We start from the raw sequence: 17,354 nt of genomic DNA, 5'->3' as shown, positions 1-17,354 counted from the left end.
TTAGAAAAGAAAACAGCAGTTCACTGTAATCTAGTTTACAACTGTTTCTTGTATTCTAATTTACAGGAATTTACTGGCAACTCATTCCAGTAAATCGCTGGGGTGCTGGAGCCTATCCCAGCTGTCTTCTGGCAGTAGGCGGGGCACACCCTGAACTGGTTGCCAGCCAATCGCACAGCACACAGAGACAAACAACCATCCACACTCACAATCACACCTAGGGACAATTCACAGGGCTTAATTCATTTGGAGTAAGATCATTGTCAAAAAGGCGTATCCGTGATAAACGATTCATATACGTAATTGTAATGTTTCGTATGTTTGCGTGTCCAAAATGTGTCTGTGTGAATTTTTTTCTTGTGAGTACGAATCAAAATTGTGCGTGCGTGGATTTTTTTCTGCGGATGACGTCACAGACAGGTCACAGGGGAAAATAGTCGAGCCGCGATTCCTCCACCTGCGCCTGTATCAAGAAGTTTTTTGTTTGTTTTTTGTTTTGCATGCGCCAAGAAAATAGAAGATCGCAAAAATGACGGCCGCGCACAGTTTGGACAGGGCTTCTCACAGCGTCAAGTCAAGTGTCATCGCAGCAGGTAATGTTAACGTCAGTATCCAATTTATTTTAATTTGAATTTTTTATTTTATTGCATTTAAAAAAAAAATTAATTAAATACAATAAATGAAAATAAAAAGCGTCATTACAGCAAGTAATGTTAACGTCAGTATGCAATTTATTTTATCGAATTTTTATTTTATTGTATTGTATTTTTTTAATTAAAATTAAATACAATAAATTAAAATAAAAAGTGTCATCGCAGCAAGTAATGTTAACGTCGGTATCCAATTTATTTTATAGAAATGTTATTTATTTATTTATTTATTATAAAATAAAATAACATTAAATAAAAAAGTGTCAGTATCCAATTATTTGTTTATTTTATCTTATTATTATTATTATTATTATTATCATTATTATTATTATTATTTTCAAATACGCATTTTTGCGCTATTTGCTTCTTCTCCTTAAAAAATATTATTATTATTATTATTATTATTATTATTATTATTATTATTATCATTATTTTTATTATTATTAGTATCATCATTATTATTTTTCTCACGTTTGTTGTTTATGTATGTTGGTGACAGATTGTTAAATCTAAAAAAACGTTGACACAGTTGACAGGCTCTCTTGACATCGCGGACAAGCACGTTTATTTCCGGCTCACCCACGCAGAGAACTCTGGGAAATCGAGTCCAACGTGTTTAATAATTCAAGCCCTTCGTTATTCGTCACTTCGCCGCTGTTCTCAAGATGCCGGCCGTACACCACAAACTGCTCCTGGAGGACGCTTTGCTTGACAGTCCTCAGGTAAGCCTGTGTTTTTTTTTTAATCAGCTGTTTGTCTAACATACGCCACAAGATGTCCAACAATAATGAACGATGCTAGTTAGCTAACTAGCAAGGGCTGCTCCTGTTTTGTAGTCTGTCTCCACTAGCTAATGACAGCACCCTGTTGTCACTCGGTTACAATAGCGATATAAAACATCCCATAATCACCCTTTTTGCTCTAAATGACATTCCTCCGTGCATTTGCCGTAGCAAATATGTAGTGTGTCATTCTGCCCGTTGTTGGTTGAGTGAAGGCTAACGTGCGAATCCCACGTAATGATGTGTAATAACTCAACCACAAAAACAGTATTATTGCTGCATTTTATTGGTCTCATTGGTGCCAAACTAGCTTTATTTTGCTTCTGAGAATCCAACTGTTTCCTTTACTGTTTCAGCCAAATACGTCATAAGGTGCTGTCACTGGTTATCAATAATGTGTGTGTGTGTGTGTGTGTGTGTGTTTTAATTTTTGGGGAGAGAGCTCAGCATTGTTCATTCGGTAATATTTTTTTGTGAGTGAATATATGCGTGAATGTGTGTGTGTGTGTGTGAGTTTGTGCTCATTAATTCACCTAAAACCTATTAAAAATCCCATACCCCTAACCTAAATCGAATACTTCAGAATCCCGCTACAGTCATGAAGTTGTCAAGAGACCCCGAGGAAGGATTCAAGAAAAGAAAGAAAAGTGAAATCCAGCACCGACCAGACACCACCTACTACCCACAGTGTTACAAACCAGAATTTTTCACCAACCCCAGAAACATCTCAATTCCAACAAAATAGGGAGACCTCAAGAGACAAAAGGAAAGACTAAAGAAAGGAAGGAACGTTAGATGAAGCAGAGTGAGATCCACAGACCTCAGCCCCCCACGCACACCTGCCACCCACCACAACCCCGACCCCCAAATCCCGGGGACTCCCGTACCCAGGAATCGGTGCCGGAGACGGTCCGGACAGTGGAGTAGTAAGGGCGCCCACCCCACCTCCAGCCGCGTGGTGGGGTGGAACACTGGGGACGGAAGGGGAGAAGGGAGCTGATCATAACATCCCTGTGGTAATTGTATCTTAGGCCTCACGCTGTTATTATTATGCACATGTAATGCTTTAGTCATGCAGGGGGTTTCTCGGGACTCTTAATGGTTTTCTTAAGTGCAACTCATGCTGCAGGCTCATTTCTCCTCTTACACTTTTCATGTTGTTGTCAAAGAATGGAAGTTAAAAGAGCAGGTCAGGTCATTCTTGGAGTTGAACTGAAAATGTGTACGTAATGCCAAGTAGTTACATATTAGGTAAGTAAGCTTTACAATAATCCAATCAGCTATGTATTTAATGTTATAAATAAATACAAAGTAAATGATAAATCAATGAATACATGTGTGAGTTTACCAGTCTTGAAACTTCTGACAGACCTCATATATAGTTATTTGTAGGTTTCCTTGATCTTCTTGATCTCCTTGCTCACTAACGTAAAGAGACTTTGACCCATGGGTGTGTTGCTCTTTGTTTTGTCTCGTCATACCCGTTTAAATACACACCCTGTCGCTTTTGCTTTGCACACCTGCAGGAAAGTCACCAACACCATTCTATGCAATGAGTGCCACCTATCTCATTGTTTTTGCCCTCTCACCTTTCCAGAGCCGTCCATCTATTTTCTGTACCTCTTGTCCTCATTAGGCTCCAGGCCAGCTCACCCTTGAGCCTGACGAGGGACAAGTTATGTTATAACTACAATCCAACATGTTGTGAAATGGATAAATCAAATCGTACCTAATAAGGCGCCCACTTGTAAAATATTTTTTCTAACCCCCACAGACTCGTTCCTTGCTCAGTGTGTTCGAGGAGGATGCGGGGAACCTCACCGATTACACCAACCAGCTGCTGCAGTCCATGCAGCGCGTCTTCGGAGCTCAGGTACCGACGTTCAGCGGCCTAGTCACAACATTGTGTACATCCAATCTAATAAGATGGAATGCAAGAACTGTTGCAACAATTATATGAACTGATAATCGGTGATACTTTGTGTCTTTGTTTACTCCCCTTAAAAAGAGTGAGATGGGTTTGGCCACAGAGCAGCTCTCGCGGCAGCTTCTTGCCTATGAAAAGAAAGTAAGTACTGTAGACCATAATGGGCACAAAATCCAATTGGATGTAATAAATGTGATTGTGTCAAACTCTTTATTTCTCGGTTTTAGAATTTTGCCCTCGGCAAAGGTGATGAAGAAGTCGTCTCCACGCTGCAGAACTTTGCCAAAACAGTGGAGGAGGTGAGACCAGTTTACGAAATACACAAGATTAACTTTGCATTAACAATCCATCCTGTTTCTTCTTAGTCTCATTAATTATTTTATTTTTTTATTATTTAAAAAACATTTTGATAGGAGTTTTGGATGGTAAAATATATTAATTATTTTTAAAAATTTAAAGCATTTTAACTCATTCACTGCAATAAAATCATTTAAAAAAAGATTAAATATTATGGGCGACAGGCATTTAAAATTTTTAATAGTAATTAATCGCATGACTTCAATAGTTAACTAACGATTAATCACACATTTTGTATCTGTTTTAAATGTACAATAAAAAAATTCTAGGTTTTCATACTCTTGTTAACAAAAGTAGAAAAAAACGTTAAACTAATAGGAATAGTTCAAATGAATTTTTGACGTTTATAGCTGTCAATGGCAGTGAATGAATTAAAAAAAAAGAAAAGATTTAAAATTTCTGGCGTCAAGCGATTAAAATTTGTAATAGTAATTAATCGCATGACTTCACTAGTTAACTCATGATTAATCATTTTATATCTGTTCTATATTTACCATATTTTTTTTCCTAGGTTTTCATACCCTTGTTAACAAAAGTAGAAAAAATGTTCAACTAATAGAAATATTTAAAATCAATTTTTGACGTTTATAGCTGTCAATGGCAGTGAATGAGTTAAATAACTAGAAGATAACAAAAAATTACTCTTAAAAAAAAAGAAGCAATTATTTACCATTATTATTAGCAGGCAAACAAACAAAAACACCATAAGGCTAATCAAAGGCCATAGCCAAAGCTTAACTTGTTAACATTTAAATCAAAGATTGTCCCTCAGCCATATAGAAAGGTAGCACTAACTCTTAAATAACCACTCAACTTGCTAGCTTTGGAAACCTCACTCCATCCTTTTACCTTTGTCAAAGGGATCAAACTAAATTGACATAAGTCCTTATTGATATGGACATCAAAAGTGTCGCTCATCTGGTTGACTTTCTGTTTGGGGAAAAGGGTTTGTGTTTTTTTTTTGTGTGTTAGTGCACACGCATATAACATGCTAACACAGCGTGCGCAGGGTCATTTGTAAGCTTCAATTAGTGCCACCACTGCAGCTAATCTGGTGAACTTTAGCCTTTGCTACATTGATAGAGTGCCTGCTTTTAGATAAGCGCAGAGGATTAATGGCGGCATGAAAGTTAATGTTGTATATGCAGTGCAGGAAGCTTTTGCAAAGTTGTTATTATAACAAACTTTTTTTTTGTGTCGAGTTGACTCCTTCGAGATGTTTGGCCTCGATGGGTCTTGTCATGTTTGCCTGCCTTTATGCGTGCGTGTGTTCTTATCCTTCACATCATTTTCTGCACGATGTGTTCAACGTCATCCAGCTGAACTCGCTGCACTTGGAGCTCGCCAATCAGATGGCGGACACCATGGTCTTCCCCTTGATCCAGTTCAGAGAAAAAGAACTTACGGGTACACACACGCACACATACACACACACACGCGCGCTCATAACGTTAATTTGCATGAAACACCACATGGACAATTCTTGGAATACAGCTGTTAATCAATGAGTCTTATCTTTCTTTTTTTGGTCATCTTAGCAAGACATTTAGGACAATTGTGGACCGAGTTTTGGTCCACAATGCGCACTCAAATATCCATTAGAAATTTACCCCCCGAAATTAAAAGCTGGTGTGGATTCCTCCTGATTTTCTTCCATTTTCACTTCCTGTATGAAAATAAATAAAATATATGTAACATTTCCAATACTTTTGGAAAGGTCATAGTTTAAAATTTACAACTGTTCCTCTTGAGATGGAGCCACATCAAAATTGAATTTCATCTTGAACTACTTTCTGTATTCGTGGCAGCCCATTGAGGCATCTGACTAGTTGGCCTTAAAATGTATTTATTTATTTTTTATTAACATATTACCACTCTATTGACAAACGTCTCAGTACTAGAGGTCAACCATTTTATCTTAGCAGCACTTTTTAGACAATTAGGAACAAAAATTATCATATTCACTCCAAAATCTGAAAGCTTTTCATTTTCTTTTTAATTTCTTGAGTAAATTACAAACCGTCCGTGTCATGTGTTTCCCATTTTGTATCTCCAATCAGGATCTTTCCATAAACCACTGTCCAGCTGGTTGTACCATTATCAAATCACATTAAAGTAGCCTTCTATTTTGCCTCCTATTCCTCTCCAACGTGGACATTGTGAAGTAACTTTGGGTATTTTGCAGAGATCAGCACGCTGAAGGAAATATATGGCATCGCCACCGATGGCAAGTTTACAAATCCCATCCAAAAATGTGCACTTTATCATTCATCTCTCGTTTACGCCTCATTGATATCATCTTCTTATGCAGAGCATGAGGCCTCCATGGTCAAGTACAGCCGCTTACCCAAAAAGAGGGAGAATGAAAAGGTACCGTTTCACCCTTCCTCTATTAATCTCTAATGGGCCCGCAGTTCTCTCATTTGCAAGCCAAATAAAGGCAATAAATCCCCCTTTGTGAACAGCTGAAGGCCGACCTGGTGAAAGAGGTGGCGTACACTCGCAGGAAGCAGCACCAGGCATCGCTGCAGTATTACTGTGCCCTCAATGCCCTGCGGTACCGCAAGAGGGTGGCCATGTTGGAACCCATGCTTGGCTATACACAGGCACAGGTAGTCGAGCATGGATGAATTGTAAATAGTTTGTCTGGGAATATTCTGAGCTGTTGTTTGGAAGAATTAAAAACAAAACTAAAAACGTAACAAGAGTCGGTTGTGCTCACTCTTTCCTTTCTTAGGTCATCTTCTTCAAGAAAGGCCTCGAGTTGGTGTCAAAGAAGTTGGACAACTTTCTCTCCTCTGTGTCTAACATGACACAAAAGTAAAGACCCGTCATTAGAGCTGGCATCAACCAATTATTAGATTTTTTTTTAAACCCAAGCCCTACTCGTCATCGTGGCTCAAGTTGCTTATTGGGTTTGGCTCTGAAATGTGTGTTCTGTTTAGCATCCAGGCTCAACTGGATGTGGAGGCGGAGGCTATGCGCGTGTCGCAGAAGGAGCTCCTGTCCGTCGACGACTCCATCTACATACTCGACAAGGACACCGAGCCCGTCAATCGCACGCTCATCCAGAAGGCGGGCTTCCTTAACATCAGGAAGTAAGGATCATTCAGTGCATGTCCACGGGAGTGTTTATAAAACCAAAAAGTATGCTTTTGTGCACTTCCTTGCCCAAAGGCACTTCAGCAGTTCTCACTATCGGTTAGAGCCGCGGAGGCGTCCTGCATTGTATTGAGCCTGCTCAAAAGAAAAAGAAGGTGCCTGTAAATTAGATCCAAAGGCCTTGCCATTAAAACACAAACACGTCCCTGGGTGGGCTCGAACCACCAACCTTTCGGTTAACAGCCGAACGCGCTAACCAATTGCGCCACAGAGACTTGTTGACTTCAGTATGGTTGTGTTCTTAAATCTGAATGAGCTGACAGTGTCCAAAAGCCATAATTGCATGCTAACGAATACTTTAAGTGACAGTACTTTTGAGGTCGAACCTAAAAGGCAGCATGTGGTTCAATTTCGTCGCACACACTCGGATGACTCACGGACGCTTGGAAAGAAGACTGACACTTGTCTATGGGTCTCTGTTAAAGTTAAACCTGGCCCGAGCCAAATTTAATTTAAATCTTAATTTAGATTTAGATTAGCGCTAGTCTTTCTTCAAAACAGAAGATTATTTAACTCAAAACTAGGACTAAAAAGACATTCCAATAAATTCTGGACTAAAATGTCAATTAATCTAGAACTAGTTTTTTTTTTTTTTTATTCTTTTTTTTTTCTGGAGAGCTCAGTATTGTTCATTCTGTAATTTTACCGATTTGACATGCCATCATCATTGCTCTCCTTTTTTCTTAAAAATATTTTTTCTTTTTTTTTCACATGTGGGTGATTATGTGTGTGTGCGTGCGTGCGTGCGAGTGATTGTGTATTCATTAGCTCTTAATCTAGTTAATCTAGAACGAGTCTTAATCCCTGTATGAGAAAGTGGGGCTTCATGTATTGCTCTCATAGGTTAAGTGAACTAACTACGTCTTTCAAAGTACAATTCTATTCTGAAGAAGTGTGGTTGATTTTTGTGCTTGGAGTTCACACACAGGATAACCTTAATAGCATCCACATTTATGAGCTAAACTCATAAATGTGGAGTTTAAATTTAAATTCTAAACCCCTGCTGCCAAGTCAAGTAAACGTCCCTTGGTGGGCTCGAACCACCAACCTTTCGGTTAACAGCCGAACGCGCTAACCGATTGCGCCACAGAAACGCGTTCTGCTCATTTAGACTCCACTTGACTGAACCATATCTCAAACCTGATCTGTCTCCAGTAAAACCGGCCTGGTGACCACAGCATGGGACCGCCTGTACTTCTTCACGCAGGGGGGCAACCTCATGTGCCAGCCGAGGGGGGCTGTGGCGGGGGGCATGGTGCTGGACCTGGACAACAGCTCCGTCATGGCCGTCGAGTGCGAGGACAGACACTACTGTTTCCAAATCACTTCCCCTTCTGGAAAAGCGTACGCATGTTCATCATCGCACGATAGTGGCCATGCTATGGATTCACAACCCAACACACACACACGTTTATTGTTCTGTTTTTGTTGCCGTCAGGTCAATGATTCTACAAGCGGAGAGCAAGAAGGAATATGAAGAAGTAAGAACCAAGCATCTCATTTTCATTGCTGTTTCTGTGTTGGTAATGTTAATACACGAATACCGATAATCAATATGGAGGTGTTCCATGAAGTAGTACAATGAAGAGATGATCTCGTGGAAGTGCAATTGTCATTTGTCGTATTTCCTCCTCAGTGGATTTGCACTGTGAACAACATCTCCAGACAGATCTACTTGACCGACAACCCCGAGGTAGACTGCAACATCCACTCCAGCATGTTGTCCATGGCATTTCTGTGTTTTGATGTCCTTCCACATTTTGGCCTCTGTTGTCGCCAGGCTGTGGCCATCCGATTGAACCAAACCGCCATCCAGGCTGTCACCCCCGTCACCAGCTTTGAAAAGAGGCAGGAAGGCTCACCAGACCCTGACAGGTCTGTTGATATCTGGACCCTTTTCCGCTGCATACTACCAACATAATGGCTATAACTTTTTTTGTTTTTTTGTTTCCAATTTTCAAAAACAGTTAAATCCGTGTATCATTTGTTCTTAATATTTTTCATTGGGCCAATTAGAAGAAAAAAAAAGGACCAGTACCATTACCATGACCACGAAAATGACATTTTAAAAATAAGGTCTGACAAAAAAAAGCGTAAAGAAAAATAGAAGCATAAATATAATGATTCAAAATGAGAGTATTTGCAAAAAAACTGTTTTATAATTGTGAACATTATCTTGGCTTTGTAGTGTAATCAACTGAATATAAGTATTTTCAAATCAGTATATTCTATATTTTTATTTACGTTTTACACAATGAGCCAACTTCATTGGAGCTGAACTTTATGATGAACTTTGATTTTCGGTCCTGCTCTGTTTAAAATCCAGCTAGTACACGCCCAGCTTTAAAAACGGGACTTCCCTCCCCTTCTGTGGAACATTCCACAAGCTTTCCCACAGCGTTGGTGGTATAGTGGTGAGCATAGCTGCCTTCCAAGCAGTTGACCCGGGTTCGATTCCCGGCCAACGCAGATATATTTTCCCCCCTCTTTTGCTTGATATCTTTTTCTGGATTAAACATCACAAATCTATTTTCTTATTCTAGATGTAAAAATTGTTTAAAGACACATTTGATCACAACTCATAAACTTCAAATAGTGTCTTCACATGTTTTATTTATTTTCTTGTGGTTCTTTGGGGATATTACCACAGAAGGCAAAGAAAATAAGAGTGATAATTATGGTAAAGAGGAGAATTGAAGTGCAAATAAGAAACCATCTGACTGCTCAGTACTGGATGAGCAAAAGAGGAAATTAAATCATAACTTTTTTTCTATTTAATGCACACAGTTTGCTAAGCACAAAAATAAAGTAAATAAGTTAGTTTTTTGTCAAATAAAATCAAATTATCAACAGTAAAAGTACTGCAGAAAATGAGTCGCTATATTTCTGCTAGTTTGTGAAGTAACGGGGTATATGCCACAGAGGAGGCGGGACTTCCGACTTCCTGGTTTTCACACATCAGCTTTTTTTTTTTCGTGTCCAGTTCTTGCGCTTCCGCCTTTGTGCCCCTCGGTTGCGCGTTCCCGTCGACGGGTGCGAGTGTGTCTGTCTCAGTTTTGTCCAAAGCATTTCAGAGAGTTGGCGGCGGGAGCGCACGGTTAGGGGTCGCAGGAGCGGGGCGCGAGTATGTTGGAACGCGGCCAGCAGTGGCCGGAAACAAAGTCGGAAGTCCGTGGCATCTACCCCACAGAGTGGAAATGAGCTGATGTTAGCCATGCTAGTTAGCTAGCTAGTTCGCTTAGTTAGCTTGTTCTCTGCTCGGGTCGAGACTTTATAGTAACGTCACCGATTTTAGGCATGCTAACTCTTATAAACAATCATTACCACTGATGCAATGTTGTCAGGGTTTGGAAACAGTGAATTTTTTGAACCGTGGTGTCCCAGCCCATTCTCAATCTCAATTCTCAATGATAGACCAAATACATGCCTGTAAGACAAGTAGGAATGGGAGGTTTACTTATTTTTACACACATTTTTAAGACCTCCTAATGAAGTCTTGGCTGCATGATTTGACGCCAAAATGATGCGTTCAATTGCAGGGCCAAGCCAGGGGGCGTGTACTCCACCAGCACCGCATCCCAGAAGTCCGGAGCCGGTCTGGAGCCGGAAGACCTGATCGCCCCCGGGACGCCCATCCAGTTCGATATCGTGCTGCCGGCCTCTGAATTCCAGGACCAGAACAGGTTGGACGGGAAGTGAGTGCTCGCTCGTTTGATAAACAAGGAGGAGGTTGACTAATTTCCTGCATGTTGGACTCTTGCTGGCTTATTATGTCATTTCCAGGAGGCCAAGATGCCTCCTAATGGGTGAGTGAAGAGCCGCAATCATGATGTTTTTCCTTCCTGGCAGGCGCACAAATCCATTTGGCGAAACGGATGACGAGTGTTCCCACGGAAGCGATGGTAAACATTTTCAGGTTTCACTGTCACGTAATTGTTGATCTTTTTTCTGGTTCACTTCCTGTACACAAGCCTGCCTGAGTTTTCCTTTCTGGGGGGTGCACGCAGACTCCTTGTTGCAGCAGGTGTTCGCCGTGCGCTTCCTGGGCTCCATGGCGGTGCGCTGCGGCGACAACCAGGAGGTGATCTACGAGGCCATGAGGCAGGTGCTTGCCGCCCGGGCCATCCACAACATCTTCAGGACCACAGAGTCGCACCTGATGGTGACCAGCAGCAATCTAAGGTAAAGAACCCAATCAAATTGCGTGCAGAGAAACATTCATGCGGCAGATGCTAAAGACATGAATGTGATGTAACTCTTTTTCAGCAGTACCGAAAACGTAATCCTCCAATATTTGAATGCACTCTTAAAAAATTGGCAAAAACTACTCACGGAGCATTGATGGTTGGTTGGCTATATATATATCTGCTTCCATCTGTAAAGATGACCTTCACCATGGCCTTAAAGAGAGAGTGCGGTATTAACATTAATGCTCTGCAATGAGAAAATATGCTCTGAATAATGATGCTTGGATCAATTTAGATAATTAAAAAAACAAACATTTTCTTATCATAACAACTTGGAAGTGTAATTTTCCAATTCACGCACTAGGTAGAGCTATGACGCCAAACAACTCACAATGGATGAGAAAACAGTTGTGTAGTCATTTCAAGTTTTGTCACATAAAATAATAGAAAATGGCGTTTGACTGTAGCAGAAATGTTCTAAATTAAAAAATAAAGGAAGCAAATTCCTCCACAAAATCTTAAATGAATAAAAATTTATATAAAGCAAATAAAAACCACATTACCATAATTTTTTAAACAACTTAAAGCATGCAAAAACACTTTGTAAAAGTTCCTTAAAATTACAAAAAATAATAAGTTGTGCAATTTAAATCACACCAAAAACATTTAAAAACTTGAATTACCTTGCATTAAAAAAAGGCTGTCAAAAAGTTTCATAAGAATGAAGAATTAAGAAGAAGGGACACAAAAGTGTTACATACATTCAATTAACATAATAAAAATAAGTGCTCAAGAATTTAAAGTTAAAAAAAATACAGGGATACAAATTCAACTACTTCACAATTAAAAACATTTTTTTTCAAGATTTGAAAGCACTAAAAAAAACTCAAATCAAATTCAAATACCTTTAAAAAGTAAAAATAAGCGCTTTCAAGAATTCTAATGTTTATAATATACTGAAATAAAATTACTTATTTTTCATTATCCAGTACTTGGCTGACCTTTATAATAATAAAAAAAAAGTAAATTTGTCAAGAATTAAATTTATCAAAAAATAATTCACATATTTGACATTCAAGGCCACGTTTAATGAAAATGAATATTTTCTAGAATTGAAAAATCATTCAAATGGTTTAATCTACATTGGTACCTTGTTGTATCACATATTGAGTGGAATATAGTCCAAAGCTCACATTTCTTCTTTTTCTTTGTACCACTTAATAGGCTGATCGACCCGCAGACTCAAGTCACAAGAATAAGTGTAAGTAAAATGCCGAGTTGGCGTTTTCTTTCAAGCGTGTTGTGGACGGTGCCATGACATCATTGTTGGGTCTTCTTTCCAGTTCCAGCTGGGGGAGGTGTGCCAGTTTGCCGCCCACCAGGAGAACAGCAGACTGATGGGCTTGGTGGTGGAGGGCCGCGCCTGGAGCGGCGGCGGCGGAGACAACGACGAAGGGGGCGAGCCCTCCTTTACTGCATTTGTCTTTGAGAGCAACACAGAGGGAGAGAAGGTGACACTTTAGTTACGCCATTTGAATGCTAAACATAATATCTTGCTCAAATATCATGTTGTGATATGACTGCAGATATGCTACACCATGAGTTTGGCTAAGGACATCACGGAGGCAAAGAAGGTGAGTTTGTGACGACCGTTCATCTCCAATGAATAATGCATTGGCACAATCTAGCGCACCCACCTCTAGTCCATGTCACTTTTAATCAATGTCAATTGATACTTATTTCTGCGGCCCAGACCAGAAATTCATCATTTCAGACAACATCGTTAACTTATCTGTTATTTGGACTGCTCACCTAAAACTAGGTATTCTTAAACTTTGAAATATCTTTATTTGTGGAATTTTCTGTTTTTGGAGCTTGGGAACAGATTAATTGCATAAACATTATTTCCTATGGGAAAAAATGTTTCGGACTTTGAACATTTCACAGGAACGAATTGTGTTCAAACTCCGAGGTACCACTGTATTTCTTTTTTAATCCAGTCCACTTTATTTCTATAGCACATTTTATAAACAAGCGTTTCCAAAGTTCTGCACATTGAGATCCAATATCATACACATAAAATCTAGGAAAACCAACTAAAAAAAAAAAAATCAGTCAATTGAATACTATAATACAATTAAAGTTAAAAAAAGATTTAAAATATTTTAAAAACAAATAATACATTAAAATAAAAAATATATAAATATATAAATATAATAAAAACAAACAAACAAACCAAAAAGACACGAGAGGACCCCAAGGACCACACAATTCAAACTGAACTAAAAGCCAAGAAATAAAAATGGGCCTTAAAGTGTCTACAAGGAAATGATTATGCTGAAAACCATGCCTCCACTAGTTTTTTTTTTTAATGATGTGCTACTATTTTCCCTTATTAAAAACTAAGGCTGAGCAATTTTGGAAAACACTGTAACTGTAATTTTTTTCCCCCCTCCCTCAAAATTGTAATTGAATTGCCTATCTTCAACCCCCCGCCCCCCCAAGGTCATTTTCTAATTATTTTTCAACAAATGTCATAACTTTTATACCTTATAAGAAGTGCATTAATTCACAGGGAACACAGTTAATCTACTGCAATTACAGATTACTGAATACTTGCAGTTTAGTACTCGTTTGCGTAATTCTGCCATTTAAAATAAGACAAAAGAATGTGAAAAACCAAAACTTGACTGAGGGAACTAATAAAACAAAAAAGAAATGTTTGCGTTGGCCGGGAATCGAACCCGGGTCAACTGCTTGGAAGGCAGCTATGCTCACCACTATACCACCAACGCTCTGCGAAAACACAGCTGGAATGCAGTAAAAGTGTTGAACTGCTGGCGTCGTCATCACGAGCCCTCCCCCTCCCCCCCCCCTCCCCCTCCCCCTCCCCCGCCTCCAAGTCATAGCATGCATTTGGGAGTTGCCACGTCATGAGGATTTTCTCCCTCTCATCCACGTAAAGAAAGCAACTCCAGACTTCCCCTCTTCCAAACTTTCTACAAATTCATTCAGCGCGTTGGTGGTATAGTGGTGAGCATAGCTGCCTTCCAAGCAGTTGACCCGGGTTCGATTCCCGGCCAACGCAAAACTTTATTGACCCCTGCCTTTTTTTTATATATATCAAATACTCCATGTATAAAAGAAAAAAAAAAGAATACTAAAATTATTTGAGCTTTAAAAAAACATTTTAAAAAAACATAATTCCAAACATAAGAGCCAGTGAAGAGAGAAAAATAAAGTTTGGCAGGATTCTGACTTTTTATCTCGGAATTTTAAGATTAAAGTGAGAATTCTCACTTTAATCTCAGAATTCTGACTTTAAAGTGAGAATTGTGACAATTCCTGAGATTAAAGTGAGAATTCTCACTTTTAAATAAAAATTCGGACTTTATTCTCAGAATTCTCACTTTTGAGAATTCTGAAAATAAAGTCCGAATTCGGACTTTCTGAGAATGAAGTCAGAAATCTGAGATTAAAGTCAAAATTCTGACTTTATTCTCGGAATTCTGACTTCAAAGTGAGAATAATAGAGGCACTAATTCTGAAAATAAAGTGAGAATCCTGCCAAACGTTTTTCCTCTCTCTTCACTGGCCCTAATCCTCTTCCGTATCCAACAAATATGCTCTAAACTAACTGAATTTAAAAAAATCAAGTCAAAACGAAATAAAAAATGAATTATAATTCAAAACAAAAGCCATGTTGCGTACATGTAAAAAGGATGACCTGTCCATCAGTGCCATGTGTCACGTTTGATGTTGTTGCCAGGACCCGGCGGCTCTGGCCCAGCTGATGAAGAACATGCCGCTCACCAATGACGGAAAATTTCTGCTGCTGGACGCCGAGAGCAGCGACACGCCCGACGGTGACGGACTCGAGGACCTGGAGTCGGAGGCCTAGTCCAAAAAACATTGCTGGAACCTCAACATCATACTTTCCAGGTGTTACCTTATTGATCTCTTTTATTTGTTTGGCATGACTGTACATGTCACCCCAATCGGTCCTGTTCGCTAAAAGCTGCAATGTTCTGGTTCGATCCAGTTTAGACTCATATTGACATGAAAATTGATTGCACTCAAAAGTTATATAAACTAAAAATGTACTATACTGGATTCAAAAAAAGACACTAATGTTATGCGCGGTTTGATTATTTGCATACCACTAGAGGGTGCTGACGTACAACGACAACGTACCAAATGTATATACAAAATTGACATTTCTGGATGGTCTTGATTGAAGCACCTCAACAGCAGACCACAGTAGAAACACTGCCACCCAGTGTACAGGAGGCACATTGCACTCCTTCAGGATCCAAGATGCTGTGCACCCCCTGGTGGTACCATTTGGCATAGCATCCATCAAAACTCATTGTGTCTTGATAAACTCAATTTGTTAACAAATGATGACGAGTCCTTTGCGTAGGTTTACATTTATTTTTTACTTAATACTCATGTTGTTTCTTGCTTGTATGTACATTTTACTACAGTGGTACCTTGACATATGAGTTTAATTCATTCCATTTACTCAAAAATCAAATCATTTTTCCCATTGAAATGAATTGAAATGCCATTAATCCGTTCCATAAATACGAAAAACAATGAACAGTTTTTTTTTTTAAATGAAATTTAACTCATTCACTGCCATTGACTAATAGAAATAGTTCAAATGATTTTTTTACGTCTATAGCCGTCAATGGCAGTGAATGAGTTAATTAATGTATGTCACGTTGTATTTGTGTGTTGGATGTGTGCCTTGAAGGTTGCGTGGCCTGATGAGTGACTTCGGGAGTTGGGTTAGTCTGCGCGTGAGCTGGAGTCATGGCCCGCAGCAGCTCCATGCGAGTCTTCTCATTTTGTATTTTGTCCTGCTCAATTAACAGAGGAAAGTGCATCGGCGACTGTCCGCTTCATTTAGCTGCTTTATTTGCAACACGATGAAAAAAAAGAGAAAAAGACCACGAAAAATGTGTAAGACTTCAGGTCAAGGTACCGCTGTACTTGAAATTCTTCACTCATGTATATTTTGCACACGAAAAAAAGGGTTACATCTGCGTTGTCAAACTAAACTTTGAACGGCTTCAGATTGCACTAATGAATTAATTCAACATTCCATCCTTGCGTCGTTAGACATGACGACAGTTGGCTTGCATGAGACCTCCAGGAAATGAAAACATTTGGATTGTGATGTAATATCCTGTTTGTTGTTTGTTTTCTTTTGTAGAACATGATCTGTATGTCAGCTCCTGTATGCTGTTGACAGATTAAAAACAAGATCAGTTGCTTTTGGGATGACTGGATTTGCTTTTGGGATGACTGGATTTGCTTTTGGGTTGACTGGATTTGACATGCTCTCACGTGATCGTCTCGCACATCATTCAAAAGTCATTCAAGGCGTTGGATCCATAAATGCATAAATAAGGCCTTAATTGACATTCAAACGATCTTTCTTTTGAAACGCTTTAAAAAAAAATCTCCCAATAATTAAATATATTCTTAAATACTCTCTTAGTTGACATCACACAATCATGATAGCGGACAGAACCAACAAAGCAATTTATTCCAAATGTAATTAAAAAGACAAAAAGTTTTGACTTGAACATGCATTAAGCTGTACAAACAGATATTAATTCTACAATAACATGAAAGGTAATAATGTTCATATGCTGGAAATCTTAATTTAACTATTATAAATACATTTTAATTAGCAAAGGAAGCCATTATTTTAACATCAGTACTTTTAACAATGATTTGCAATTGAATCATGGGGGATTTTTAACGACCATGTAAGCGTTTTTTTTTTTTTTTTTTAAAGACCATGGCTTTTAAGGTTTTTAAAAGTTTTTTTTTAAACACGTGTTCAAAAAACAAAAAAACAAAAACATGTTTTGTTATGGTTTTAATTTTTTTTCCCCGAAAAACACTTAGAAAATAATTTAAAAACAGGTGTTTTTTAAAAAACACGTTTGTTTTTGTTTTTACGACCATGCCGTTTTTAAGTGTTTTATTCTTATTTTTTTTAAACACATGTTTTAGGAAACACATTAAAGTTTTTTCGTTTTGTTTTTATAGTAAGGCGTTTTAAACAAATAAACCATGTATATACTGTAGTAAGGCGTGTTTTTTTTTTTTAAACGACCATGTATTGTAAGGTGTGTTTAAAAAAAATAATAATTATAACTGACATTAATGTAAACATATCTATTACAGTAATACACACCTGTTGTGGAAATTAAATTAATTCTTTAAGAAATTAATTAAATATTTAATAAATTAAACTTTAGTAATACGA

General features: G+C 38.5%; 1 protein-coding gene and 5 non-coding genes across 7 annotated transcripts; 3 read left to right on the top strand and 3 right to left on the bottom strand.

Annotated features, from left to right (window-relative positions):
* The first annotated feature begins 1,224 nt into the window (after window positions 1-1,224).
* appl2 (adaptor protein, phosphotyrosine interaction, PH domain and leucine zipper containing 2) lies at window positions 1,225-16,344 on the top strand. Of its 2 annotated transcripts, XM_077569191.1 has the most exons (21): window positions 1,225-1,372; window positions 3,207-3,305; window positions 3,441-3,500; window positions 3,587-3,658; window positions 5,036-5,123; window positions 5,902-5,943; window positions 6,028-6,086; window positions 6,182-6,328; window positions 6,454-6,536; window positions 6,662-6,814; window positions 8,034-8,222; window positions 8,317-8,359; window positions 8,515-8,571; window positions 8,659-8,753; window positions 10,418-10,573; window positions 10,728-10,780; window positions 10,886-11,060; window positions 12,290-12,326; window positions 12,409-12,576; window positions 12,652-12,699; window positions 14,835-16,344. In XM_077569191.1, exons 1-21 carry the CDS (start codon window positions 1,316-1,318, stop codon window positions 14,964-14,966), a joined length of 2,013 nt encoding a protein of 670 aa, XP_077425317.1. In that variant the 5' UTR covers window positions 1,225-1,315; the 3' UTR covers window positions 14,967-16,344. The 2 variants fall into 2 exon arrangements, with proteins under 2 accessions (XP_077425317.1, XP_077425316.1); XM_077569190.1 differs by having other exon boundaries at window positions 5,902-6,086.
* On the bottom strand, window positions 7,020-7,093 carry trnan-guu (transfer RNA asparagine (anticodon GUU)). Its single transcript has one exon. It is a non-coding gene; the product is annotated as a tRNA-Asn (tRNA).
* On the bottom strand, window positions 7,899-7,972 carry trnan-guu (transfer RNA asparagine (anticodon GUU)). Its single transcript has one exon. It is a non-coding gene; the product is annotated as a tRNA-Asn (tRNA).
* On the top strand, window positions 9,276-9,347 carry trnag-ucc (transfer RNA glycine (anticodon UCC)). Its single transcript has one exon. It is a non-coding gene; the product is annotated as a tRNA-Gly (tRNA).
* On the bottom strand, window positions 13,789-13,860 carry trnag-ucc (transfer RNA glycine (anticodon UCC)). The gene has a single exon. It is a non-coding gene; the product is annotated as a tRNA-Gly (tRNA).
* trnag-ucc (transfer RNA glycine (anticodon UCC)) lies at window positions 14,082-14,153 on the top strand. Its single transcript has one exon. It is a non-coding gene; the product is annotated as a tRNA-Gly (tRNA).
* Window positions 16,345-17,354: the final 1,010 nt, after the last annotated feature.

The sequence above is a fragment of the Vanacampus margaritifer genome, chromosome 6 (assembly GCF_051991255.1).
Source record: "Vanacampus margaritifer isolate UIUO_Vmar chromosome 6, RoL_Vmar_1.0, whole genome shotgun sequence".
In the NCBI taxonomy this organism is placed as follows: domain Eukaryota; kingdom Metazoa; phylum Chordata; class Actinopteri; order Syngnathiformes; family Syngnathidae; genus Vanacampus; species Vanacampus margaritifer.
This window is presented reverse-complemented; position numbering and strand designations above follow the sequence as displayed.